The 27,095-nt window shown below is 54.1% G+C and overlaps 2 protein-coding genes across 14 annotated transcripts in view; one reads left to right on the top strand and one right to left on the bottom strand.

Annotated features, from left to right (window-relative positions):
* RPL22 (ribosomal protein L22) overlaps nucleotides 1-15,093 on the bottom strand; it is a 22,371-nt gene extending 7,278 nt beyond the window's left edge. The window contains exons 1-2 of one of the 6 annotated variants that reach the window (XM_055383347.2): nucleotides 14,959-15,093; nucleotides 4,022-4,126 (exon numbers count right to left, since the gene is read on the bottom strand). In XM_055383347.2, the coding sequence (XP_055239322.1) occupies nucleotides 4,022-4,039 (18 nt within the window). In that variant the 5' untranslated portion in view covers nucleotides 4,040-4,126; nucleotides 14,959-15,093. Of the gene's footprint in view, nucleotides 1-4,021; nucleotides 4,127-5,741; nucleotides 6,176-6,792; nucleotides 6,817-14,958 lie in introns of those variants that run through there. The other 5 variants (XM_031013359.3, XM_004024558.5, XM_055383331.2 and 2 more) reach the window with 5 other exon arrangements.
* RNF207 (ring finger protein 207) lies at nucleotides 11,547-27,095 on the top strand. Of its 8 annotated transcripts, none has more exons than XR_008678499.2 (18): nucleotides 11,547-12,576; nucleotides 12,810-13,000; nucleotides 13,641-13,773; nucleotides 15,159-15,303; nucleotides 15,393-15,474; nucleotides 15,546-15,621; nucleotides 15,692-15,817; nucleotides 16,202-16,248; nucleotides 16,501-16,573; nucleotides 16,644-16,712; nucleotides 17,144-17,212; nucleotides 17,295-17,392; nucleotides 18,144-18,330; nucleotides 18,504-18,689; nucleotides 18,955-19,006; nucleotides 19,339-19,456; nucleotides 21,942-22,080; nucleotides 24,565-24,646. XR_008678499.2 is itself a non-coding variant. In XM_031013332.3 (18 exons), the coding sequence occupies exons 2-18, from the start codon at nucleotides 12,810-12,812 to the stop codon at nucleotides 25,681-25,683; spliced, it is 1,905 nt and encodes a 634-aa protein (XP_030869192.3). In that variant the 5' UTR covers nucleotides 11,547-12,576; the 3' UTR covers nucleotides 25,684-27,095. The 8 variants fall into 8 exon arrangements, 2 of the variants coding, with proteins under 2 accessions (XP_030869192.3, XP_055239228.2); XM_031013332.3 differs by lacking the exon at nucleotides 21,942-22,080 and adding an exon at nucleotides 25,512-27,095 and having other exon boundaries at nucleotides 24,565-24,645; XR_008678509.2 differs by lacking the exon at nucleotides 21,942-22,080 and having other exon boundaries at nucleotides 18,941-19,006; nucleotides 24,565-24,645.

The following is a 27,095-nucleotide window of genomic DNA, read 5'->3' as shown; positions in this document are numbered from 1 at the left end:
AGAGAAGGGGTCTCTCTATGTTGTCCAGATTGGTCTCAAATTCCTGGGCTCAAGTGATCCTCCCACCTCAGCCTCCCAAAGCGTGGGGATTACAGGTGTGAGCCACCATGCCTGGCCCTAATATCGGTTTCTTAAATGTTCAGTCTTTTTTAAAAATAGTAACAAATCCCATTTACATACATACTATGAGACAACATCCCAGTGTAAACGTACTTGACTACTTCCACACAAGGCCGACTGGGCCTCGCCACGAAAGGCTTAGTGGACAACACTAGACAGGAAACCCAAGGCCAGACTTTTACAAGATACGCCTGTAATCCCAGCACTTTGAGAGGCTGAGGTGGGTGGATCTCCTGAGCTCAGGAATTTGAGACCAGGCTAGGCAACATGGTGAAACCCTCTCTCTACAAAAAATACAAATATTAGCCAGGTGTGGTGGCATGTGCCTGTAGTCCCAGCTACTCAGGAGGCTGAGACAGGAGAATCGCTTGAGCCCAGGAGGCGGAGGTTGCAGTGAGCCGAGATCACGCCACTGCACTCCAGCCTGGGGGACAGAGAGACCCTGTCTCAAAAAATAAATAAATAAAACAAACTTTTACAAGGTACATGCAACCAAAGCTAAAAGCAACTTCTGAATCTAAGGAGTATAAAACACTGTTCACAGCACTATCAGAAAATAAGCCTTCAACCTAGTAGAAAGAGCAAAGACATAGGGACTGAAACAATTCTAGACCTGGTCCAGGGCCATGTGTGGTACAGCAGAAGCAGCAGCCACTCAGGAGCCTGAGATATTCTCTGCAAACTACTGTGTGGGCCTCAGCAAGACATTCACCTCCTTGTGCTTCAGAAAGCTTTGCCCAAAAAGGACTTTTTAGTTGTTTTCTTGCTATGGCAATGACATGAAGTCCCTTTCAGCTCAAAATTCCTATAATTTTCTGTTTAAAAACTCCAATACAAAATATGTTAACTGGCTGGATGCAGTAGCTCACAACTGTAATCCCGGCACTTTGGGAAGCCAAGGCAGGAAGACTGCTCGAGCCCAGGAGTTCAAGACAAGCCTGGGCAACTTAGGAAGACCCTTCCACTACAAAAAAATTTAAAAATTAGCTAGGTATGGTGGTGCATGCCTGTGGTGCCAGCTATTCCAGAGGCTGAGGTGGGAGGATCACTTGGGCCTATGAGGTTGAGGCTGCAGTGAGCCAGGATCATGCTACTGCCCTCCAGCCTGGACAACAGACCCTTTCTCAAAAAATAAAAATTTGGGAGACTGAGGTGGGCAGATCATGAAGTCAGGAGATCGAGACCATCCTGGCTAACATGGTGAAACCCTGTTTCTACTAAAAATACAGAAAATTAGCCAGGCGTGGTGGCGGGCGCCTGTAATCCCAGCTACTTGGGAGGCTGAGGCAGGAGAATGGCATGAACACGGTAGGCGGAGCTTACAGTGAGCCAAGATCGTGCCACTGCATTCCAGCCTGGGCAACAGAGCAAGACTCCGTCTCAAAATAAATAAATAAATAAAAATTTGGGGCCAGGCACAGTGGCTCACGCCTGTAATCCCAACACTTTGGGAGCCCGAGGCAGGCGGATCACAAAGGCAGGAGATGGAGACCATCCTGGCTAACACGGTGAAACTCTTGTCTCTACTAAAAATACAAAAAATTAGCCGGGCATAGTGACAGACACCTGTAGTCCCAGCTATTCGGGAGGCTGAGGCAGGAGAATGGCATGAACATGGGAGGTGGAGCTTGCAGTGAGCCGAGATCACACCACTGCACTCCAGCCTGGGTGACAAAGAGCAAGACTCCGTCTCAAAAAAAAAAAAAAAAATTTGGCTGGACACGGCGGTTCATGCTTGTAATCCCGATACTTTGGGAGGCCGAGGCTGGCAAATCACCTGAGGTCAGGAGTTCAAGACCAACCTAGCCAACATGGCGAAGCGCTGTCTCTACCACAAAAATACACAAATTAGGTGGGCATGGTGGCACACGCCTGTAATCCCAGCTACTCAGGAGGCTGAGAAAGAGAATCACTTAAACCTGGAAGGTGGAGGTTGCAGTGAGCCAAGATCACACCATTGCACTCCAGCCTGGGTGACAAGAGTGAGATTCCATCTCAAAAATAAATAAATAAAAATAAAATAAAATGGCCAGGCGCAGTGGCTCATGCCTGTAATCCCAGCACTTTGGGAGGCCGAGGTGGGTGGATCACCTAAAGTCAGGGGTTTGAGACCAGCCTGACCAACATGGAGGAACCCCATCTCTACTAATAATACAAAAATTAGCCAGGCGTGGTGGCAGGCGCCTATAATCCCAGCTACTCGGGAGGCTGAGACACCAGAATGGCTTGAACCAGGGAAACGGAGATTGTGGTGAGCCAAGATTGCACCATTGCACTCCAGCCTGGGCAACAAGAGCAAAACTTGGTCTCAAAAAACAAATAAAGTAAATAAAATAAAATAAACAAAAAGTATACATTAACCATAGATGGGGCACAGAGTGATTAGGTCAGAAATCTTGAATTCTGCATCTGAAGATTCATAAATGATTTAAGTTTTCTATCCTAAGGAGGCTTCCAGAAGGAAAGACAATCACACAAACAGATGAGTGGGCTGAGGGAATGGCTCAGAGGGAGGGAGGCAGGAATAACGCCAGAACAGGGCCACCATGTGAATACCAAACTGGAAGACACCAAAGTTGAAAAAGAGGAGGCCACAGAAAAGCCAGAAGTCACTGGATAGAGAAAGAACTAAGGAAATAGGGGATTTCTTGAAGGACACAGATGCAAACAGCATCTACATAAAGGCAATAAACTATAAGAGGTTACCTAAATTCTATTCTGGATAATTCGTGACCATAATTATTTTGTGTTTAAAAATTATTTTTGTTGTAATGATACTGATCCTGGCAAGAGTTCAACCTTCTGGAGAATTTAGAGCAAAATGCAAGTTTAGGAGACTTCTGCACACAAATACGAAGTCTGAATCCCCTAAACATGGCTATTAGAGGAAAAAGAATAAAATGTCAAAACCAAACTGCTGAGTCAAAATGTGGCGGAAGGATTATTTACTATTTCTAGATTGCAATAGGATAGAGGAATATTGGGGAATGGGCCAAATACACGGGCAAAAAATCAGCACAGAGCAAGATCTGAAGAAAAAAAAAAAGCTCCAATTACAATTCAGCAAGCAGGGTACTTTAAACATTGAAGCTCAGATGCTTCATAATATAGAAAAGCTTCGGGAACTGCTGCCACCTGTCCAAAGCTCCACATCAAAGCAGTGAGACCCAGGACAGAGGCAGCCCATAGTCAGGATCAGGGTCCCTCACTTATGCTTAAACACACCAAACAGCAAGGGGGATGCCATGGACCCAGTGAAATTTGTCTGTTTCTCAGTAACTTTTTTTGTTTTGTTTTTGAGACGGAGTCTCGCACTATCTCCCAGGATGGAGTGCAATGGTGCGATCTCTGCTCACTGCAACCTCCGCCTCCCGTGTTCACGCGATTCGTCTACCGCAGCCTCCCGAGTAGCTGGGATTACAGGTGCACACCACCACACCCAGCTAATTTTTTGTATTTTTAGTGGAGACGGGGTTTCACTATGTTGGCCAGACTGGTCTCGAACTCCTGACCTCATGATCTGCCTGCCTCAGCCTCCCAAAGTGTTGGGATTATGGGCGTGAGCCACCGCGCCTGGCTTGTTTCTGGGTAACTTTTAAGTAAAATAATTTGTGGAAACTAAAGGAGAAAAACAAGATAGTCCTCTAACACCTCTGTGCTAGAGCCCTTCTTGCTTATTCTAAGCCCATCTCCTTTTACTCCTCACAACTGTTGCACACACAAGAAGAAACAAGACTTGGAAACAAACAAGTAATCTGCCCACATTCCCAGGGTGAAATGATACAGCCAGACCTGTGAAGCTGTCTATAAGCCTGAAAACAGAAATGTACCCCAGTAGGTTTTCTCAACAGTATCTCAAAATGTTCGTGACCACTCGAGTGGCAATAAGGATGTAACTTACAAAATTGGCAGCATCCATGATTCCATCTTCTACAGGGTGGGTGCAATCAAGAGTGAACTTCAGAACTTGCTTCTTTTTTTTGCCCCCCTTCACCACAAGCTTTTTCTAAGAAAATACACAAATGATAACAGAGATGAAGATTCAATCAGTCGGAAAAACAAGATTAACAGAACCAGAAACGTCATAGGTATAAAAGTCCATACAAATACAAAACTAATGGAAGTGTGCTCCCTTTGCCAGAGGGCCAAGAGGCATCATTGCCTGAGTGCCAGAGGTATAATGGGGCAGATGCTGCTCTACAAGCTTGGGGCCTGGGGTCATGCCCTTTTGATGGGGAAATCATTGTAGCACTCTTGACTCACTCAAACTTTCCAGTCTCCCCAATCTCTACAGGCATGAAGGTCTCTTAGTTTATGAACCACAATAAAATGAACATTTCCTTTTGTTTGCCCTAACATTCCCAATTTCAAAAAATACTATTTTTTTTCCAAAATTAGAGTGCAGGCATACAAAATGCCTTGCATACCCACAATTTTCATATGAAATCAATCCTTGTCCTACATGTTCAGAGTAGGGTCCTGATCCGTCTTAGCTCATCTCCCTTAATCCTGTCTCATCCACCTTCTCATGAAGGGAGTTGCAAAGTGTTCTAGGTGCCTGTCCACTCCAGCCTGGACAAGGTTAAGGCTAAAACCTAGAATCTTATTACAACACTACCGTCAAGAACTTCTGACACTTTGATTCGCTTCATCTATGCATTAGTACTTCCAAACCACCCGGCAAAGCACATCCTACAAGGTTCCAGTTTCTTCATTCTTACGAAGAAGCTTGTGTTAATCTTATCTCTCTACAAACTTGACACCATTAATGCACTTGTGCGTCGTACCAACCTGTACTTTCACGTTTAAAAGCTATGCAGAACTAGACTTTTCCAAGAACACATCTTACCTCCCTTCCTTTATGTTTAAAAGAACTTCATCTAAAACTTGTGTTAACTGGATCAACTTTTCAAACATTTGGCCACTACAAAAATCACTGATTTATTTTTTACACCGTCTCTTCGCAGTAATAATCTAAGAGGGATGCTTTAAGATCTATTCCGAACACACACAATCAATCAAGAGACCTACCCACAATGGGCTTGATACTTCTCCATCAAGGTTTTAAACCAAAAGGCATTCAAAAGCCCAACCAGACAGAAAGAGCAGAAGAACCGGAAATGTTAACCAGGGAGTCCCAACAAAAGAGGAAAAGTAGGATCTTGGGACGAAGAACACGGAAAAACAACTTTCTCAAATAACCTAGGAGGAGGGCGCCGCACAGCCCAGTCCCAGCATAGCTAAGGGAGAGTGCAATGAGAGCCTTCTCCTTACACCACTGTAACACCCGTTTGGGTCTGTACAGTGCGCCCTGATAAACTAATTTCCTCTGGGGACGCTAAAAAACTCCTCAAACCCAGGCCTCCTCTCCGAAAGCACGCCGACCAAGCCGCCCTTCCGCGGATTCGTCCTCGAGTCTTGGCCGTGGACTTCCGAATGCGCGACTCCCCAGGGTAGCAGGTCCCGTTCTTCTTCCCCGCCCTCCACCCAGGTAATCAGGCCCCCGGCCGGGGTCCGAGGACCAGTGGCCGGCCCAGACCGCAGTCTCCAGGCTCCAGCTCCCCGCTAGCCCCTAGCTGGGGCCCCGGGCCTCCGAGACCTCCCGGATCTCCCTCACGAGCCTCGGGCCGCGGCCTCCTCCGCCTACAACGTGCTGGGATCGGCAGGGGCTCTGGCCCGCTCCGGCCGACCTGCCAGCCCACCCCAGCAGGACGCTGCAGGGCGCCGTCCCCAGCGAGCCTGGGTAGATGCCGGGCTTGGCGAGGCCCACGTGCCTCCCCTGGAGCCGAGGCCTCACGCGGAGCCATACTAACCACAGGAGCCATGGCGGCAGCGGAGTTAGAAAGGGAGGTGAGCGAACTACGCAGACGCAAAGAGCCCGCAGCGCGCAAGGCACGCAGGGTCCAGGCCGCACTAATCACTTTGCCACGCCCCTCGTCCGCCACCTTTTCTCTTGGTTATGTACGATAGGGGAGCGATTGGTTTTTCCTGAATGCAAAACGCGTCCTCTCCCAGGCCTGGAGGGTTTCGGGGGAAGGAAGGAGGCCCGGCGGGCTGTCCCACTGCGAACGATCGGAGGGGGGAAGCCAGACTGGACGAGCCCAAAGATAAATAAAGGGGTTGGCTTTACTTTTTGAAAGTCTTGGGAAGAAAAAAGAAATAAGGAAATTCACTATACTGTAAATTACCAGCTAGTGGGATGGGAATCGAATCTACTAATTTGGGGAAGTGGGGAAATTCCTTCTAGCCACCGGGAAATTTCGTTCAGAGGTCCCAATACCAGACCACTATGGCTTCCTCAAAAAGCCCCAGCTTGGAAGCTCATGCCCAGGGGCTGTCTCCCAAGCCTTCTGGTTTCCCATCCCAAACCAGTAAGTAGTTGAGGACCACCAGGAGATCTGGAAAATGCAGATTCCAATTCCAGCGGTCTCAGTGACCTGAAATTCTGCATTTCTCACAAGCTCTCAGACGATGCTGATGCTGCGAGTCCATGGACCGCATGTGGAGAAGCAAAGGTCCTCATCCCCAGGCCCACAGGTCCCTTGAACTGGGCTACTTTGCACCCACTCACCCGCTGCGTCCTCACGGAATTATATTCCAGGATCCTGAATTGTAAATCACTCAGTGGCACACACACTCTCCACTCCCTTTACCTGGCTTCAGTGTACTCACCTAGCAAAAGTCCAATCACTGGAAGAGACTGTGCTGATGGGTCTAACTTTCAACTCAGGCCTCAAGCCGGTTGACCAAGCTCCAAAGCCAGCTGCTGTTCTTGGCTCTACAATGCTCAGGCTGGGCCTCTGCAAACACTTCTGCTTTCCAGCTGATCCCGGTTTGGCTCTATCAATAGGGGGCTTTGCTTCCTGCTTGCTCCTGTCCTGTCTGGTGTCATCCACTCTTGCTTCTTTATCCTGGAGGTGGCAGTTGGAACATTCTGGAAGCAGCAGTGGAATCCAGTCTGCACTTATTCCAACATTTGCAGAACCAGCCTCGGTTTCTCCTCAGAGACACCAGCCCTAGCGGAGCAGCACCCTCTCCTCAGATGTCTGAGTTTCACCTCCCTGTGCCCCTCCTCAAGCATCTACATTTTAATAATACCACCCTACCAGTGGTAGCTACTTCCTGCAGTTGCTACTGTTAGTATTATACCCCGACAGTTACCTAAACACATCTTTATACCTAGTTAACAATCCTTTATATTAAATTCTCTCAGTTAAAAACTATAACGTGTTGTCTTTTGACTGGACCCTGGCTGATAACGGACCCTAAGCGAGCCCTCAGGGCTACTGACAATCCTAAATCTCTCCCCCAAGGGACTATTTCCCTTTCTTGTTGTTGTTTTTAATAGAGACAGGGTCTTGCTCTGTCACCCAGGCTGGAGTGCAGTGGCGTGATCATAGCTTACTGCAGCCTCAAACTCCTGGGCTCAAGTGATCCTCCCACCTTGGCCTCCCAAATTGCTGGGATTACAGGCATAAGCCACTGCACCTGGCCCAAAAGACTATTTCACACCTCAGTCATAATGCCAGCCCCTTCTTCCTAAACCTCCCTCTCAGCAGTTGACTTTTATTGTTCTTTCCTTTTTCTTTCTTTCTTTTTTTTTTTTTCTGAGACAGGCTGTCGCTCTGTTGCCCAGGCTGGAGTGCAGTGGTGCGAATACGGCTCACTGAAGCCTTGACATCCTAGGCTCCAGCAATCCTCCCACCTCAGCCTCCTGAGTAGCTAGGACCACAGGTGTGCACCACCATGCCCAGCTGCATGTTTTTTTGTTTTGTTTTGTTTTGCTGTTGTAGAGAGTTGGTGTCTCACTATGGCTATGTTGCCCAGGCTGATCCAGAACTCCTGGGCTAAAGCAATCTTCCTGCCTCAGCCTCCCAAAGTGCTAGGATTACAGGCGGGAGCCATCACACCCAGCCTCCTCCCGTCCTTATCTACACTTGATCTTTAGACAAGACCCATGCTCTTCCCTTTAAATATGACTCCCCAGGCCAATGTGTGCAGCCTGTACCCCTCCCTGGACTCCCCATAGGTACAGCCAGTGGCATCCTTGGCATCTCTAGACTAGTGTCCTGTAGATCACCCTGACCCTCATGAGCCCATTCTCACCTCTTCACCCTCACCCCCACCTCCCCACACTCAAACCCTCATCCCTCACCCCACACCCCCTGCCCCACCCCACCTCTCCAGCCTCACCCCCATCCTCCATCCTCACTCCCATGCCATGTTCAGCCATACTCCCCACCCTGAGCTCCTTCATCTGCAGCCACATTGATCTGCTAGTCTCTAAATGTCTTCCCATTTCTGGGGCTTTGCACTTGCTCTTGCCTCGGCTTGGAACTTTTCCCAGCTTTTCTTTTTTTGTTTTTCTTTCGAGACAGGGTCTTACTCTATCACCCAGGTGGGACTGCAGAGGTGCAGTCACAGCTCACTGCAGCCTCAACCTCCTGGCTCAAGCAGTCCTTCCACCTCAGCCTCTCAAGTAGCTGGGACTACAAGCACGAGCCACCATGCCCAACTAAGTTTTAGTATTTTTTATAGAGGGGGGAGTCTTGCTATGTTGCCCAAGCTGGTCTTGAACTCCTGGGCTCAAGAGATTCACCCACGCTGGCCTCCCAAAGTGCTGGGATTACGGGTGTGAGCCACTGCACCCAGCCTTCCTGGCTTTTCTTAATTTCTTATCCTCTGGGGGTCTCAAGCTGAGTTCCCCCTCTCTGCTCATGGTTACCTAGTGTGGTCCTCAGCTCCAGCCCCTCCCAACTGCCCTCCATCTCATCATCCTTATTTATTTATTTAATTTTTTAGGCAGAATCTCACTCTGTCACCCAGGCAGGAGTGCAGTGGCGCCATCTCGATTCTCCTGCCTCAGCCTCGCAAGAGTAGCTGGGATTACAGGCATGCACCACTACACCCAGCTAATTTTTCCTTTTTTTTTTTTTTTTTTGAGACAGAGGTCTCACTCTGTCACTCAGGCTGGAGTGCAATGGCGCAATCTCGGCTCACTGCAACCTCCACCTGCCAGGTTCAAGCAATTTTCCTGCCTCAGCCTCCCAAGTAGCTGGGACTCCAAGTGCGTGCCACCATGCCTGGCTAATTTTTTGTACTTTTAATAGAGACAGGGTTTCACCATGCTGGCCAGGCTGGTCTCGAACTCCTGACCTCGTGATCCACCCGCCTCGGCCTCCCAAAGTGCTGGGAAAACAGGCATGATCCATCGTGCCCGGCTAATTTTTGTATTTTTAGTAGAGACGGGTTTTCACTATGTTGGCCAGGTTGGTCTCGAACTCCTGACTTCAGGTGATCCACCCACCTCCGCCTCCCAAAGTGCTGAGATTACAGGTGTGAGCCACGGCACCCGGCCTATCATCCTTATGATTTTCTTCCAAGCATTTAATGCAGCCTGTCATTATTGGTTAATTTGCGTACTTGACTAACCTTGGCCGGTGTGTTCCCTTCTATGTGCCCATGGTAGATGCTCCGTAAATACTAGCTGAACAGATGCAGACATGAATGAATGGATGAACGAAGCACTCACCTCCTACTGGGAAACTGACGCATCATTCCTTAACAAAGCACCTACGCGGTTTTGTATACCAGCTCCACCACTTTCTGGGGTAATATTTTCTACTTTTTAAGCGTGTTCTCCAGATTAAATGAGTTAATATAAGTTAAACAGCTTAGAATAAAATATTGGCCCATATCTCCCCACCCTCCCTCCCCTTGTACAAAAAAAAAAAAAAGGCCCAGTGTGGTGGCTCACCCCTGTAATCCCAGCACTTTGGGAGGCAGAGGCGGGCAGGTCACCTGAGGTCGGGAGTTCGAGACCAGCCTGACCAACATGGAGAAACCCCGTCTCTACTAAAAATACAAAATCAGCCAGGCGCGGTGGCACATGCCTGTAATCTCAGCTACTCGGGAGGCTGAGGCAGGAGAATCGCTTGAACCCGGGAGGCGGAGGTTGTGGTGAGCTGAGATGGTGCCATTGCACTCCAGCCTGGGCAACAAGAGCAAAACTCCATCTCAAAAAAAAAAAAAAAAAAAAAGAATCTTGGCCCATAAGAGAACCTTGGCCTATAAACACATAAACATTAGCCATTGCTACTACTGTCATTATGATTTGGTCCACAAATAGAACCAGGGCTAGGGACCGGGCATGGTGGCTCACGCCTGTAATCCCAGCACTTTGGGAGGCCGAGGTGGGGCGGATCACAAGGTCAGGAGATCGAGACCATCCTGTGAATGGTGAAACCCTGTCTCTACTAAAAATACAAAAAATTAGCCGGCCATGGTGGCGGGCACCTGTAGTCCCAGCTACTCGGGAGGCTGAGGCAGGAAAATGGCGTGAACCCAGGAGGCGGAGCTTACAGTGAGCCGAGATTGCGCCACTGCACTCCAGCCTGGGTGACAGAATGAGACTCAGTCTCAAAAAAAAAAAAAAGAACCAGGGCTAGGGACAGTCCTCAAAAGAACAGCTAGTTTCTCTCCAGAATTCACTTCCTTCTCCTAGCAAACTCCTACTCCTACGCATCCTTCAAAACCCAGCTCAAGGCCAGGCAAGGCGGCTCACGTCTGTAATCCCAGCAACTTTGGAAGGCCAAGGCAGGCAGAATGCTTGAGCCCAGGAGTTGGAGACCAGCCTGGGCAACACGGCAAAACCCCCAATGTGTGCAGCACATTGTACTTTTTATTTTTCTACTAAAAATACAAAAAAAAAAAAAAAAAGGCTGGGTTCAGTGGCTCACACCTGTAATCCCAGCACTTTGGGAGGCCAAGGTGGGTGGATCACCTGAGGTCAGGAGTTCGAGACCAGCCTGGTCAACATGGTGAAACCCCGTCTCTACTAAAAATACAAAAAATTAGCCGGGCATGGTGGTGTGCGGCTGTAGTCCCAGCTACTTGGGAGGCTGAGGTGGAAGGAAGCCAAGGCTGCAGTTAGATATGATCACGCGGCGACAGAGTGAGATCCTGTCTTAAACAAAACAAAACGAAAACAGCTCAAATATCTCCGAGTTTTTTCTAAGCCTTTATTGAGCACTACTGTGGGTCAGGCTCTGGGCTTGACTTTGTAATCGCAAGAGGGGCAGAAACGGGCTGCTCTCAGGACACTCAGGATAACACGGGCGGAGAAAGCTCACTGATCACGTCAACCTAGCAAGCGAGCGCACGCTGGAGAAAACGCTGGGGATCAACACGCATCTGCCAGGCCCAGACGGCAGAGGGGGCACTGCTGGAAAGGCTGGGAACCTCACCTCCCACCCAAACCCATCCCTCTTTTGGGAACTTGGCAGGCAATGAGGATGGGGCCTTAATTAAGTGGACGCCCAGTATGTCTATTTCACGTGCGTTATTCCACTGGGGCCTCACCCATTATCAGGACACCAGTTCTATTTTAACCCAGCGCTGAGGCTCTGAGAGGTCAGTAACATGGCCAAGAGCTCACAACCAGCGAAAGGCAGGGCTGGGATTCCAGGGCGTCTCACTCCGCCTCCCAAGCGCTGGAAAGTCGGTGGAGGGGCGTCCGCTGCTCTCTGGCGCCCCCAATTGGCCGCCGAGGAAATGAGGCGGCGATGACCTGTTCAGACCCAAATGGGATGGAAGTGTGGGGTTAGCGGGGGTAGGGGGTGGGGTTTGGATTCTTTTTTTTTTTAAGACAGTCTGGCTCTGTAGCCCAGGCTGGAGTGCAGTGCCGCCATCTCGGCTCACTGCAACCTCCGCCTCCCGGGTTCAAGCAGTTCTGCCTCAGCCTCCCGAAGGGCGCCACCATGCCTGGCTAATTTTTGCATTTTCAGTAGAGACGGGGTTTCGCCATGTTGGCCAGGCTGGTCTCGAACTCCTGACCTCAAGCTATCTGCCCGCCTCGGCCTCCCAGAGTGCCGAGATTACAGGCGTGAGCCACCGCGCCCGGCCTACCCTTGAAGACCCCGCAGCCAAGGTCCTCCGGCCCCGCTCTGCGCAGCGCTCTGGTCTTCGGGCTCTGGACTCTGTCATGCCGGGCAGGGGCCAGTCCGATCCTTGCACCCTTGCCTGGCACCGTCCCTGGAGCCTTGGCGTCCTGGCCTCTCCTCCCCTCGGCCTGGAGGTGGAGTGGCCGGGCCGGAACCAGCGCGCAAAGCAGATGGCGAGCGCCGAGGTCGGTTCGGCCCCGCCGGGCCTCAAGGCAGCAGCCACCCTGGGGAAGGTGGATGCCGGAAGGGGCGTCGCTTGCGGGTCACCCAGAGGACACCCGGCGGGGAATTCCGAGGGTGGGAGTGAGGAGAGGTAGGAGAGGCCACGGCAGAGGGAGGCCCCGCGCAGAGTGGGAACCATCGCCCGGTGCGGGCCTGACCTTCCAGGGCCGGCGACTCCTTGGCAGAGCGACCGCGCGGTGTCTCAGAGCGCGGCCCGGAGCCGCACTAAGAGCGCTGGACGGCGGGAGAGAGGCTCGGAGGACGGGTAGCTCCCAGCAAAGCGGCCTAGCGGGTAGGTACAAGGCCCCGCCCCTCGCCAGTCCTCACTGCCTGTCCTCCCTGCGCCGGGGCGCTCCAGGCCCCAGCCCTAACCTGGGCCCTAGCGGCTCCCCACTCCATGACCTCTGGACGCCCAGTCGGGTCCAGGCGCGATAGGGAGGGCGCGGGCGCCCGGGCAGAGGGGCCGCGGGAGCTCAAGCGGGGCTCCGTGCGTGCCCCAGCCGCCCGCTTGCGCTGTCGCTGCAGATGTCGGGAGCTATCTTCGGGCCCCTGGAGGGCCCGAGCTCCCTGGATGCCCCGAGCATCCACCCGCTGGTGTGCCCGCTATGCCACGTGCAGTACGAGCGCCCGTGTCTTCTGGACTGTTTCCACGACTTCTGTGCCGGCTGCCTGCGTGGCCGCGCGACCGACGGCCGCCTCACCTGCCCGCTGTGCCAGTAAGTGTCCCAAAGTTCCCAAAAACCCCCCAGACCCCATCCCCGGGGCCCAAGGTTGGCTCTGCCCGAGCTGGGACCCAGGTGCCAGGAGAGTAAGGCTCCAACTTCAGGCAGAACGACTGGGAGATACTGCACCCTGTCCTTAGCTCTCCCCGCCAGAAGTTGCAGGCTTCGGTCCATTTTATAGATCAGCTTAACTGAAGCCTGGAGATTGCAGTTACTGGGTGAAGACCTCCCATCAAAAGTCAGAGGGTAAGGGCGGGGCTCCAGCACTGGTCAGGACACTCCCAGTTACTCGCTTGGGGGTCCTAGAAGTCTTAGGTCCACAAAACCACAGTTACAGTTATGTGGGCTCAAGGAACCCAGGAGTGGCTCTGATTTGCCCAATGCCGTGAGAAGATGTCGAGGGGCAGCTTCTGCTTTTGATACTAGGGTGTCTGCAGGAGTGCCCAGGACTGGGCAAGGGTAGGGACCAGGGCAGGGTGAGTGCTGGCTGTGATATTTATAGCAGACCCCAGAGCTGTGGTGCACCCCACCTCCCAACACAGCTATTTTTAGCTCCAGCCTGGAATGTGAGGGGTGGGGGTGGGGAGCCCTGGGGAAGGGGTATCAGAATCTCCGGGCCTGGGCTTCTCTGCAGACACCAGACGGTGCTGAAGGGTCCCAGCGGGCTCCCGCCGGTGGACCGGCTGCTGCAGTTCCTGGTGGACAGCTCAGGGGATGGCGTGGAGGCGGTGCGCTGTGCCAACTGTGACCTGGAGTGCAGCGAGCAGGCAGGGGCGGCAGGGCGGGTGGGTGAGGAGCAGAGGGTACCAGGTTGCACAGTCCCCAATGCTTGCACATGCACTCAGCATGTCTTCAGAGGACGACCTGGCAGTGGATTCTCCAGCACCTCCCTAGGGCACCTTGGCCCCGAATGTGAACCCCATTATACCGGTGGGGAGACTGAGGTCCAGAACAAGGGACTTGAGCCAGTGTTCAGACAGTGGCAGAGGCTAAGGCCATTCGATCTGGGGAGAGCTCACTGGTCCCCAGTTCAGGGTGGAGTTGTGGACCTGCACAGGAGGGGCAGTCCAGTTTGCAGGCCTGGGCCGACCCTGAAGGGCCTCTGCTACCCAAGTGGCATAGAAGCAGCTACAGCCCAGGGGAGGTGGGGACAGCATGCTGTTCCCTCTGGGCTGTAAAAGGCACAGGGGACTCTGGCCTGCGGAGGCCAGAAAATGTATCGGGAATCCCAGGAGGACGGCCCGACTGGGGCAAAAGCTCCAGCGTTCTGGGCAAGTGCTGAGCAATGTGTGACCCAGACGTACAGAGAGGATTAGCAGGAGGTAGGGACTGCAGGTAGGGCCTGTTATGTCAACCATTGCATGCATCCATACCAGGGCTGCAAGCCAAGCCCTGGAATCCCAGCCCTGGGTCTGGCTTGGGGAGGAGAACCTTAAAGCCCTCACTGCTCTTCCCCTCCCCCCGCCCCCAAGTGTGACTCCAGATGGCCAGGGTGTACACCACCTTTTGGCCACTATTGAGTCTGCCAAGGGGGCCGTGAGAGGCCCTCACACCCTTTTGTTGCAGGTAAAAAAAAAAAAAAAAAAAAAATTTTTTTTTGAGACGGATTCTTGCTTTATCGCCCAGGCTGGAGTGCAGTGGCGCCAACTTGACTCACAGCAACCTCTGCCTCCCGGGTTCAAGTGATTCTTCTGCCTCAGCCTCCCGAGGAGCTGGGACTCCAGGCGCCCGCCACCATGCCCAGCTAATTTTTGTATTTTTATGAGAGACAGGGTTTCGCCATGTTGGCCAGCTCCTGACCTCAGGTGATCCGCCCGCCTCGGCCTCCCAAATTGTTGGGATTACAGGCGTGAGCCACCGCGCCCGGCCTCGGTAAAATGTTTTATAAAGGCAGTTTCTGCCCTCTCCCCCCGTCCCCCACCCACCCCCCCCCCCCCCGCGGACCTACTTACCCAGCCTCTGAGCCGCAGTGCCCTCCTCTGTAAAGTGGGTATATCAGAGCGCCAAGTGCCTGGATTACAGGAAAGGGCTGCGTTTAGCTGCGCACCCGGCCACGGCTGGGACAAACACGCGCAGTGACACGCGGCGGCTGCGGTTCCCGCGCTGGCCGCGGTCGGGCTCTGGCGCTCCTGAGCCCGCGCTCGGCCCGCAGGACGTGGAGACCACGTACTTCTGCAACACGTGCGGACAGCCCCTGTGCGCGCGCTGCCGCGACGAGACGCACCGAGCACGCATGTTCGCGCGCCACGACATCGTGGCCCTGGGTCAGCGAAGCCGCGACGTGCCCCAGAAGTGCAGTGAGTGAGGCTTGCGGGGCCGGGGACTTGGGGGTGGGGGCGGGGCGGGCACTGCCCGGAGCCCTCACCACCGCCCGCCGCCCCCGCAGCGCTGCACGCAGAGCCCTACCTCTTGTTCTCCACCGACAAGAAGTTGCTGTTGTGCATCCGCTGCTTCCGCGACATGCAGAGGTGCGTAGAGGGGGCGCGAGGGGAGGGGGCTGGGGGCGGCTGGAGCGGGCCTCACCCGCCGCCTTCTGCAGGGAGAGCCGGGCGCACTGCGTGGACCTGGAATCGGCTTACGTGCAAGGCTGCGAGCGGCTGGAGCAGGCGGTGCTGGTGAGCGCAGGGGCCTGGCGCGCGGGGCCGCGCGGCGGCGATCGCGAGCCTGACCACGCCCTGTCCCCAGGCCGTGAAGGCCCTGCAGACGGCCACGCGGGAGGCCATCGCGCTGCTGCAGGCCATGGTGGAGGAGGTGCGGCACAGCGCCGCCGAGGAGGAGGACGCTATCCACGCCCTCTTCGGCAGCATGCAGGTGAGGGGTGGGGGTTGGGGGATAAACGACCCAGCCGGGAACTGGTGACACAGGGCTGGTCCCTTGCCCTTGTGGATTTCCAGTGTAGTGGGGCAGCAGGCCTTGCACCAAGCACTTTCCTGGAGTTGCTAGGAGAGCTGGGAGGGGAAACCAGGGCCTGCCCCAGGCTGGTGGTGGGGATGTGAGGTGGTCAGGAAAGACTTCCCTGGGGAGGTGACATTTAAGGTGAGGGGACCCAAGCCCTCACCAGGCAGCAGATGCAGGGCTGGTAGGTTGGAGAGATAACTAGTGTAACCAGCAGGTGGCTGGGGTCCGGGGGGTAGGCATGGTGGGAGGTGGCAGGGCTGGGGCGCAAATCAAGAGCATGCTCGCCATCTCTCCCAGGACAGGCTGGCAGAGAGGAAAGCGCTGCTGCTGCAGGCTGTGCAGAGGTGAGTTGGGGGGAGGGGGGCTTGCTTCCCTTACCCCTTGGCCTCCATGGCCTCAGCTCAGAGCCTGGGCAGGCCCTGCCCCACCCTGAGGAGCAAGACATCCGAATGTCCTCCCAGCTAAGGAGGGCAGCATGGCTCAGGGTGCAGAGAAGGGGTTCAGGGACGGACATGCGAAGCTGGCGGCGGGTGGGGGATGGAACTGCCCGGCCCTGCTCCTGGCCCCCTGGAAACCAGGCAGCCCCCCTCCCCTAGCCAATACGAAGAGAAGGACAAGGCCTTCAAGGAGCAGCTCTCTCACTTGGCCACCTTGCTGCCCACTCTGCAGGTACAGGGAGCTCGGGGTGCGGGTGGGTCCCTCCTCCCCGGCCAGGCACTGAGCAGCATCCCCTCCCCAGGTCCACCTGGTCATCTGCTCCTCCTTCCTCAGCTTGGCCAACAAGGCTGAGTTCCTGGACCTGGGCTATGTGAGTCTCCTCTGCTCCTGCAGATGCCCCCTCCCCACCAGGAGCCCACCCTGCAGACCAAAGCCACCAACTCAGGGGTGGGCAGCCTGTCACCTGGAGCCTGGACCAGGGGTCTCGGGACTGACCCCCTCCCAACTCCATCATCTGCAAACCTGTTAGGGCCACTGTTACAAGGACAGTGAAGCCAGGAAGAGGGCATGAGCCTATGGTCCCCCATGGGGCGGAGTGACCACTGGAGTCCAGCTGCCCCCTCTCCTGTGGATTTGGGGATGGGATGGGGGTTTGTCCGGGTGAGTCCCAGAAGAGGGCTGGCGCTGCTAAGGGACACCAAGTCAAGTGCCAAAGACAGACGTGCTCCGCCTCCATCTCCCCTCTTCCTGCCCCCTGGCTGCCACACCTCCACCGGCCTGAGGCCCTCCTCGCTGCCACAGGAGCTGATGGAGAGGCTGCAGGGCATCGTCACGCGGCCGCACCACCTAAGGCCTGTTCAGAGCAGCAAGGTGTGCAGTGGCCTGGGTGGGCCAGGGTCGGGGGCCCTGCAGGGCAGTGGAGGCCACCTCATGACCCCATCCCGCTGCCCAGATTGCCAGTGACCACCGAGCTGAATTCGTGCGCTGTCTGGAGCCGCTGCTGCTGCTGGGGCCACGTCGGGTGGCAGCTGCTGCAAGTGGTGCTAACACGTGAGCAGCAACCGGGGAGGCCAGGCACAAGGTCCCCAACACTGGGGTGTGGGGGAGGGTGGGCGCTGAGGGGCCAGATTGCCAGCAAGAAGCCAGGTGCCACCCTTCCTTCCTCCGTCCTTAGCTCGCCACCCTCCCAGCACGGTGTCTGGGCACAGGGGATGGCCAGGGCGAGTCCACTAAGTAGGGGAACAGGAAGCCCTGGACCTGAAGTCCATGGCAGACCTGGCTCGGAGCTTGGCTAAAGGAGGAGGGGAGGCCTCAGGCCCCCAACTACCACTGCAGCCTCCCCTGGGGTGGGGTGCCTGGGGCTGGGCTGACCGCCACCTAGGTGGCCTGAAGTCATAGGGGGCCTGATTCCTGGACTCATCTGGGGAGGAGTTAGAAGAGATGCTGAAATGGCATGTGTGTGTCCAGGGGCCCCAAGACCAAGAGAGACTGGGCCCACACTTCCTCTGTCCAGCATAGAAGTGAACACACCACTCACTCGGTCCTAGCCCCGGCAGCATTCCGACGGACTTGCTCTTCTTGGCCCCACACCCTGGAACCCACTCCAGGGACTTTAAAAAATAGATGTGGATGTCCGGGTGAGGCCTTGCCTCAGCCTTTTCAAAGCTCCTGGTGGCTCTGCTGTGCTCCAGGTGGTGGAGAGGGTTGTGAGATCCCGGAGCAGTCCAGGGGGCTGCCCTGGGAGGCTGGGGGAGGGGCAGACTTCCCCACCCCCCTGCATCCACACTGGCTCTCTCCCCAGGCTGGCAGGGGGCTTAGGCCCCAAGGCGCTGACGGGGCCCCACTGCCCCTCCCCAGTAGGAAAGATGTCGGGGTCACCCGTCCAAAAGCCCACGCTGCACCGGTCCATCAGCACCAAGGTGCTGCTGGCGGAGGGCGAGAACACGCCCTTCACAGAGCACTGCCGCCACTATGAGGACTCCTACCGGGTGAGGGGGCAGGGATCTGCGGGGGGGAATGTCCTAACCCACTCGTCACCAAGGTACGCTCGGGGAAATCGAGTTCTCCCAGCTGCTGAAGCTGGGAGCCATTCCTCCACCAAGGCCCTGGCAGTAAAAACAGCCTAGGGTGACCCACGCTCTCACACAGCCTCTCTGTGCAGCACCTGCAGGCAGAGATGCAGAGCCTAAAGGACCAGGTACAGGAGCTGCACCGAGACCTCACCAAGCACCACTCGCTCATCAAGGCGGAGATCATGGGAGACGTCCTGCGCAAGTCCCTGCAACTGGACGTGCAGATCGCCTCGGAGCACGCCTCCTTAGAGGGCATGAGGGTCGTCTTCCAGGAGGTAGCCCTCCCAAGGACTCTAACTCCAGCCCCACCTGTCAGGTGATACCTGGGCTACCCTAAGACAGCAAGGGGGGAAAGAGGACCCGGCCTGTGCCCCACGGGACCCTCATGTGGCAGGGTCTGGAAACTGGGAGTCTTTGCTGCTTGGAACCACGTGGACCTGGCTGGGGGGTGCTTTGTAGATCTGAGTAGCTAGAGATAGCAATGCCGCCACCGTAAATTCAGCTCACTGCCACATCCAATGTCCAGCTTTTCTCTTTCAGATTTGGGAGGAAGCCTATCAGCGAGTGGCTAATGAGCAGGAGATTTATGAAGGTTCCAGACAGTTGGCTGCTGAGTGAACCCTCTGTCCCAGAGCTAACCCACATACTAGCAGAGGAGGAAGTCAGAGTCGGCCACTAACCAGATGCAAATCCCCACACTCTTCCCCTTAGCGCTTGACCGTGCCTCCCAGCTGCTAACTGGCCTCAAATGATGCATGTGAGGTCAGGATTCATTGAGTAGAATGCCCCCACCAAGTGCCTCCCTCTTTAATTAGAGGTCATCATGGAAATGGTCGGGATATTTACGTGGTGCCTGGCTTGAGTAAAAATCTGAAGCTAGGTGCTTCAGGATTAAGACCCCATGCTCTGGCCTTGGCCCCACAGCCCAGCTCCATGACCTTCTCCAGCTGAGGCAGGAGAATGCCTACCTGACCACCATCACCAAGCAGATCACGCCCTACGTCCGCTCCATTGCCAAGGTGAAGGAGCGGCTGGAGCCCAGGTGAGGCCAAGGGGGTGTTCCCAGGACCACTGAGACTCTTCAGAATGTGCATGGGGGCTGGGTGCGGTGGCTCACGCCTGTAATCCTAACACTTCGGGAGGCTGAGGTGGGCGGATCACCTGAGGTCAGCAGTTCGAGACCAGCCTGGCCAACATGGTGGAACCCCATCTCTACTAAAAATACAAAAATCAGCCATGCATGGTGGCTCATGCCTGTAATCCCAGCTACTGGGGAGGCTGAGGCACGACAATCTACAGCCTGGGCGACACAGTGAGACCTTGTCTTAAAAAAAAAAAAAAAAACTGCATGGGAAAGGTGCCACACCCACAGGACCCTGTTCAGGGAAGTCAGCTGGCCAGGTCATTAGGGTTCCTTTGGGGTATCTGGGCGGACAAGGTGCCGGACATTTGCAAAAGCGTGGTCACAGTGAGTGGGCTGCTCTGAGTTTCTGCTTTTAGGCTCAGAGTTGGTCCCTCCAACCCTCAGGAGTAGGTCAAAGCAGAAGGCACTTTCTAAGGGTGTCACGAGGGTCCTGCTGGGCTGATCCAGGCAGCAGGACGTGGAGGAGAGGGCAGGAACTTCATCGATGTAAGACAAGCCAAGTCTGTGCGGAGTCCTGACCAGGCTGTCTCAGCACTGTGCTCAGGTTCCAGTGGCAGAGGGATCTTGGTGGCAAGTCTTCGCTGTTCCTGTCTCTGAGTCACTGGGCCCCAGGATAGACTGGTTGCCCTGTAGGTCTAGGGAATGGCTGGAGCCTGGGCTCTCCCTTCACCACCCTTGTGGTGAAGTGCCTGTCAGGTTTTAGGGGGGCCCACCTCCTGGTAACTTCTTGAGAAAGAGTGTGAAGGAGGTGCATGTTTGGGATGGCAGGGTCTCACAATGTCTCCATTCTAGCTTCATACTTGACAGTTTCACTGGGTATCAAATTCTAGATGGGAAATTCTAGATTGGGAAGGATTCTCCTTCAAAGGCATCGCTCTCTCGCTTTCTTATTTTCTAGCTTCCATGGTTGTTGTTCATGAAGTCTGAAGGCACTCAGGCTCCTAACCCTTGTAATGCGACCTACTAATTCTCTGTGGAAGCTTGTAGAATCTTCTCTTTGCTCCCAGTGTTCTGAGATTTCACTTTGGTGAGAGTCTATTTCCATCCATTAGGTTGGATACTGGCAGGCTCTTTCAATCTGAAAATTCATGGTCTTCAGTTTTGGCATATTTCTTTTTTTTTTTTCTTTTTGAGATGGAGTCTTGCTCTGTCGCCGAGGCTGGAGTGCAGTGGCACGATCTTGGCTCACTGCAACCTCCGCCTCCCGGGTTCAACTGATTCTCCTGCCTCAGCCTCCCAAGTAGCTGGGATTACAGGTGCGTGCCAACACGCCTGGCTAACTTTTGTATTTTTAGTAGAGATGGAGTTTTGCCAAGTTGGCCAGGCTGGAATATTTCTTTTCTTTTTTTTTTTTTTTTTTGAGACAGAGTCTCACTCTGTTACCAAGCTGGAGTGCAGTGGCATGATCTCGGCTCACTACAACTTCCGCCCCCTGCGTTCAAGCCATTCTCCTGCCTCAGCCTCCCAAGTAGCTGGGACTACAGATGTGCACCACCACGCCTGGCTAATTTTTTGTATTTTTAGTAGCGATGGGGGTTTCACCATGTTGGCCAGGATCGTCTTGATCACCTGACCTCGTGATCTACCCGCCTCGCCCTCCCAAAGTGCTGGGATTATAGGCATGAGCCACCACGCCCAGCCTCTTTTTCAATTTGTTGATTTCTTCACTTTTTCTTTTTGGAATTCCTATTGTTGGATATTGGCTCCCCTGGGCTGGCCCTCTAATGTACCTTTTCTGTCCTATTTCCCTTTTTTTTTTTTGGATGGAGTTTCACTCTTGTTGCCCAGGCTGGAGTGCAATGATGTGATCTTGGCTAACCACAACCTCCGCCTACTTGGTTCAAGCCATTCTCCAGCCTCAGCCTCCCGAGTAGCTGGGATTACAGGCATGCGCCACCACGCCCGGCTAATTTTGTATTTTTAGTAGAGACGGGGTTTCTCCATGTTGGTCAGGCTGGTCTTGAACTCCCGACCTCAGGTGATCTGCCCGCCTCAGCTTCCCAAAGTGCTGGGATTACAGGCATGAGCCACCGCGCCCGGCCCTTTTTTTTTTTTTTTTTTTTTTTGAGATGGGATCTTGCCATGTTGCCCAAGCTGGTTTTGAAATTCCCGGGCTCAAGTGATCCTCCCGCCTCAGCCTCCCAAAATGCTGGGATTGCAGGCGTGAGCCACCGTGCCAAGCCCCTTTGTCTTCCATTAAGTAGTTCATTTCTGCTATCTTGTTTTGCATTTCCAACAGCTCTTTCTGTACCCCGTTTCTTTGGATGGCATCCTGTTGTTTCATGGACACAATATCTTACACCTCTGAGGCCAATAGTTTATTTTTTCCTTTTGGAATTTTCTCCCTGAAGTGTTTCCTCCCAATTGCTTTTTGTTTGTGAAGGTCTTTGTTTGTTTGAGACAGTCTCGCTCTGCCGCCCAGGCTGGAGTGCAATGGCGCCATCTCAGCTCTCACTGCAGCCTCCACCTCCCAGGTTCAATCGATTCTCCTGCCTCAGCCTCCAGAGTAGCTGGGATTACAGGTGTGTGCCACCACGCCCTCTAAGCTTGTGTAGGTTTCTATCTTCCAGGCTGAAGGTTTTTCTCAGATGTCAGGTCACCCTTGAGTATCTGCTCATATTAGGAGTGGGGCAGGGCTGGAGCCATGAGGCAGATCGGAAGCTCTGAGCACAAGGGTGGTACTTCCTTGGAGGAGATCAGGGTGGGTTGGGCTCTTGCTTTTATGGAATGCCCCAAGGTCAGTTTTAGATCCCTTTCCAGTCCTTCCTGGGAAGTCTGTCTGTGGAGCATCTGTATGCACACTGGGTTTTCTGGTTTCAGTACAGTTCTTGTCTGTGTGTGGTGACCTCTCAGAACTAACCCCTCAGACTTTGGCTGCAGTGGGAGAGGACCAGTTGCTGAGTGGCAGGGATCTTGGCAGTCACCTGGAAGACTGGAAGGGGACATGAAGGGGGCTTCTGGCTGGGGACAATGTCCTGGGTGCTACCCACACGGGCTTGTTCACACCATGAATGTATCAAGCCATACTCTGCCTCTGCAGAAATAAGTTGAGGCTGGAGCCCAGCTCCTGGAGGTTTGGGGCAAGGTGGGGCCGGCTCTGCTCCTCTTCAGAGCAGCCACTTTGTGGATGTCTGCAGTTGCTCCCTCAACCCACTTCACTCCAGGTCTGCGAGTCCACTCATCCACTGAGTCTGCTCTTGCTCCAGTCGCAGCGAGCCCTCCCGTAGATCCAGGCCACCTCCCTTGGCCTCTCAGCAGCACTCATGAGCATCACCATATTCATCTTTTTTTTTTTTTTTGAGACCGAGTCTCGCTCTGTCGCCCAAGCTGGAGTGCAGTGGCGTGATCTCAGCTCACTGCAACCTCCGCCTCCCGGGTTCAAGCGATTCTCCTGTCTCGCCCTCACGAGTAGCTGGGACTACAGGCGTGTGCCACCACACCCGGCTGATTTTTTTTTTTTTAATTTTTAGTAGAGACGGGGTTTCACCATGTTAGCCAGAATGGTCTCGATCTCCTGACCTCGTGATCCGCCCGCCTCGGCCTCCCAAAGTGCTGGGATTACAGGCGTGAGCCACTGCGCCGGGCTTTTTTTGTTCGTTTGTTTTAAAGACAGGGTCTTTCTCTGTTGTCCAGGCTGGAGTGCAGTGGCTCGATCACAGCTCACTGCAGCCGCGATCTCCCAGGCTCAATCAATCCTCCCACCTCAGCCTCCTGGGTAGCTGTGACTACAGGCATGTGCCACCATGCCCGGCTAATTTTTATAGTTTTGGTAGAGATGGGGTTGTGCTATGTTGCCAAGGATGGTCTCCAACTCCTGGGCTAAGTGATCCTCCCCCCTCAGCCATCCAAAATGCTGGGATTATAGACGTGACCGTGCCTAGCCATGTTAGTCTTCAGTACACCTTCTCTTTGCTGACAGCCCCGCGCTCCCATGCTCCTGCCAGCCTCTGCAGCCGTTCCTTCCTGGTCTCTGGCTGGCTCTGCCTCCTCAGCTCAGTGCCCAGATATGTTTTTCCCCAGGGCTCAGCCTTAGGCATTCTCCACAGCCTACGCTCACTCCTTGGGCGACCTCATTCAGTCCCTGGCTTTGAGCCCCCATCATGACGCAGACCCCCAGCTCCCGCTCCAGCACAGTGCTTGCCGGAGCTCCAGACTCATCTCCCACCGCCCCCTTCCTGGGCAGCCCTACCTGGATGTCTACAGGCACCGCGAGTTCAGCAGTGGCCAGAATGCTTGACGTCCTCCCGCAGACATGCTATTCCCATCTCCCCATCTCAGTGAATAGCACCACATTCACTCAGGTGAAAAGCCTGGGAGAAAGCCTGGATTCCTTTCACCCACTTCATTTCCAACCCACCCCCAAGTCCTGCTGGCTCTACTGTTCCTGCCTCAATCCACCCACTTTGGTCTCTATTGCTCCCCTGAATCCAGATCATCATGGCCAACCCTCCTACCCTCCAGCCACCATGAAGCCAGGAGTCCTTTAGAAGCCTACGATTCCCATCACCGCGGGGCTGGACAGCTCTCTTGGGGATCTTCCCTGTGCACCTGTGACCGCGTCTGTCCCTCATAACACCCTAGTCACAATGCCCTTTCAGTTCCCCAAAAAAGCTAGACTGGTCCCACTTCTGGGCCTCTGCCTGGAGTATTCACAGACCCTCAGTTGGGCCCCAGCTTGGATGAGTGTCAGCAGAGGCCTTCCCCACTCCACGTGGATTAAAGCAGGTCTGCCTGGCGCCCTGCACCACACACCCTTCCCTCCCTCAGCGTGTCTGGCCCAACCAGCATGCAGCTTCCGTGATGGCAGGGCCTGGCCTCTCCTGCACGCCATGCAGGCCTGGCCCTTGCCAACCACTGGACCTTAGTAAGTATTTGAGGAGCAAAAGAATGAAACGCTAGGTGGATGCATGAGTGGTGGCAGAGTTTGGTTCTGAGGTTTCTGAGCTTAAGGCCGTGCAGCAGCTGGCTCTGCTCCCTTGAGATTCTGGTGCCCACTCTCTTGCCAGGTTTCAGGCACCTGTGGATGAGCAGTCAGAGAGTCTACAGAACACGCACGACGACAGCAGGAACAGCGCGGCCTCAGCCAGGTAAAGCAAGTCTCTCCACTGGAGAGTGTGCACGCGATGTGGCTTCTGAGGCCAACAGGACGACAAAGGAAACTCCAGGCTTTTCCCCTTTGGCCCCAGCTCTGGGGCCCTGGCTGGGCCTCTTTGTAAAACAAGGGGTCAGAGAGGCTCTCAGCCCAGATGAGTCACTTACAAGTGACCTCATAGATAAAACAGGTGTTACTTTGATAGACGGAACCCCATTTTACCATTATAAACAGCCATGGCTGCTGCCTGCATCCACTTTCACCACTGGGAGCTGCACGTGCTTATGCTAGGGGACTCGGGTCACTGAAATGAGAAAGTGACCGAGGACTGTTCCCCGGAGCCAGCGCGTGCGCCCCAGTACCTGCCAGAGGAAGACGGCTGTGCATTAACACCTATGACAGTCACAGGCTGATCTTTGTGTATTTTGCTTTCAGGAAAACATACTCAGTCACAGGGCAGAGGACAGCACTGTAGAATGAGAACCAGAAGAGCCTAGGGGTGTGCAGAGGGTTGCTGAAGTGGCCAGAGTCACAGCGCGGCTGGTGACAGAGCAGTCTGGCCCCAGCCTCCCCTGCACAGCCGCCATTTATTAGCTCAGATGCTTCCAAATTCAAAATGCAGTGTCACCAGAAACCACTGACACAGCCTGATGGTTCAGCAACTCACAGCCATCCCCTGGGGACGGGCTCCTACTCAGAAGTAGACAAGGTCCTTTCGGAGACAGAGCCTTCCTGGTTCTCTCTCACTGAGGCCTTCCAGGAAGACGTTCCATTCTGAGCGCTTTGGCCCGAGTGGATTTTAGTGCAGGGATACGGTGAAATGGGGGAGCGGGCTGGGCTTACATGAGGCTGTCCCTTTAGGAATAATCCAGGAAGTGTCCCGGAAAAGAGAGAGAAGACATCAGATCCTAAAGGAAACAGCTGGGCTCCGAACGGCCTCTCAGAAGAGCCTCTACTGAAAAATATGGATCATCACAGATCCAAACAGAAAAATGGGGGCGATGTCCCCACATGGAGGGAACACACGACTTAGCAAATGGGACCGGTCCCCAGGGTCAGGCTCTTAGAGCAGGCACAAGACTGGGACACTGGACAGAAGGTTGTTCCCATGATGGTTTTTTTTATTTTTTATTTTTGAGATGGAGTTTCGCTCTGTTGTCCAGGCTGGAGTGTAATGGTGCGATCTCGGCTCACTGCAACCTCTGCCTCCTGGGTTCAAGCGATTCTCCTGCCTCAGCCTCCCGAGTAGCTGGGATTACAGGCACCTGACACCACGCCCTGCTAATTTTTTGTATTTTTAGTAGGGATGGGGTTTCACCATGTTGGCCAGGCTGGTCTCAAACTCCAGACCTCAGGTGATCCACCTGCCTCAGCCTCCCAAAGTGCTGAGATTACAGGGGTGAGTCACCGCGCCTGGCCAATGTTGTTGTTGTTGTTGTTGTTGTTGTTTTTGTTTTTAAGACAGAATTTCACTCTTTGTTGCCCAGGCTGGAGTGCAATGGCGCAATCTCTGGCTCACCGCAACCTCCGCCTCCCAGGTTCAAGCGATTCTCCTACCTCAGCCCCCAGAGTAGCTGGGATTACAGGCATGTACCATCACACCCGGCTAATTTTTTGTATTTTTAGTAGAGAGAGGGTTTCTCCATGTTGGTCAGGCTGGTCTCGAACTCCCAACCTCAGGTGATCCGCCCACCTCGGCCTCCCAAAATGCTGGGATTACAGGGGTAAGCCACTCTGCCCGGCCGGTTATTTCTTTAAAAGGTAATCATTTGTCAATAGTAAAACCCAGAAGCTCTGACAGGCCATAATTTCAGATCCTTTGGCTTGGGCAGTTTTGATTTTCCCCGTGTTTGCATGGCACGAAGTCTTCGTCCTTGTCACAGTAGCTTGGGATGACTCCCAGTCCACATGGAAAACATAAGGGAGTGACAATCCAGCAAGAAATCCCTCGCTAGTTCCACACCTACGCACCGAGCGTCTGTGTGCCAGGCCCTGTGCTGGGCAGAGTGTGGTATGTCAGGGTGTGCCGGGTTTAGGTAACAAGACTCCACCACTGAGTGGCACCTGCCCTATCGCAAAGGAATCCAGTTCCTCCAGAATAACAGTCCCACTGTTAACCTGGTGCTACCGGGAAGTTCCACCCAGTAATCTGAGCAGTGACTCATGGAAGGATGAGGAACGTTTGCTCCAGCTTCTCTCCCTTTCCAGCAAGGGCAGAGCTCCTAAAGCCAGGGGTTAGCACCTGGCCAGCTTATGTGGCAGATGGTCTCAGTTACAACTTCGCTGCTTTCCCAAACTCCTGCAGCCCTCCTGAGTTCGCCTTCCGTTGATAGCAAGGCACTGGGTGGCAGCAACCTTTTTTCTAGTAGTTTTTTCCCAGCAGTTTTCCATTTCTCCACAGTATCCTTTTCATTTAGAGGAGCTTAATAAATGCTTTTTAAAAAG

This window comes from Gorilla gorilla, chromosome 1 (genome assembly GCF_029281585.2).
Source record: "Gorilla gorilla gorilla isolate KB3781 chromosome 1, NHGRI_mGorGor1-v2.1_pri, whole genome shotgun sequence".
Lineage (NCBI taxonomy): Eukaryota > Metazoa > Chordata > Mammalia > Primates > Hominidae > Gorilla > Gorilla gorilla.
Note: the sequence above shows the minus strand (reverse complement) of the source record. Positions and strands in the feature narration are given on the sequence as shown.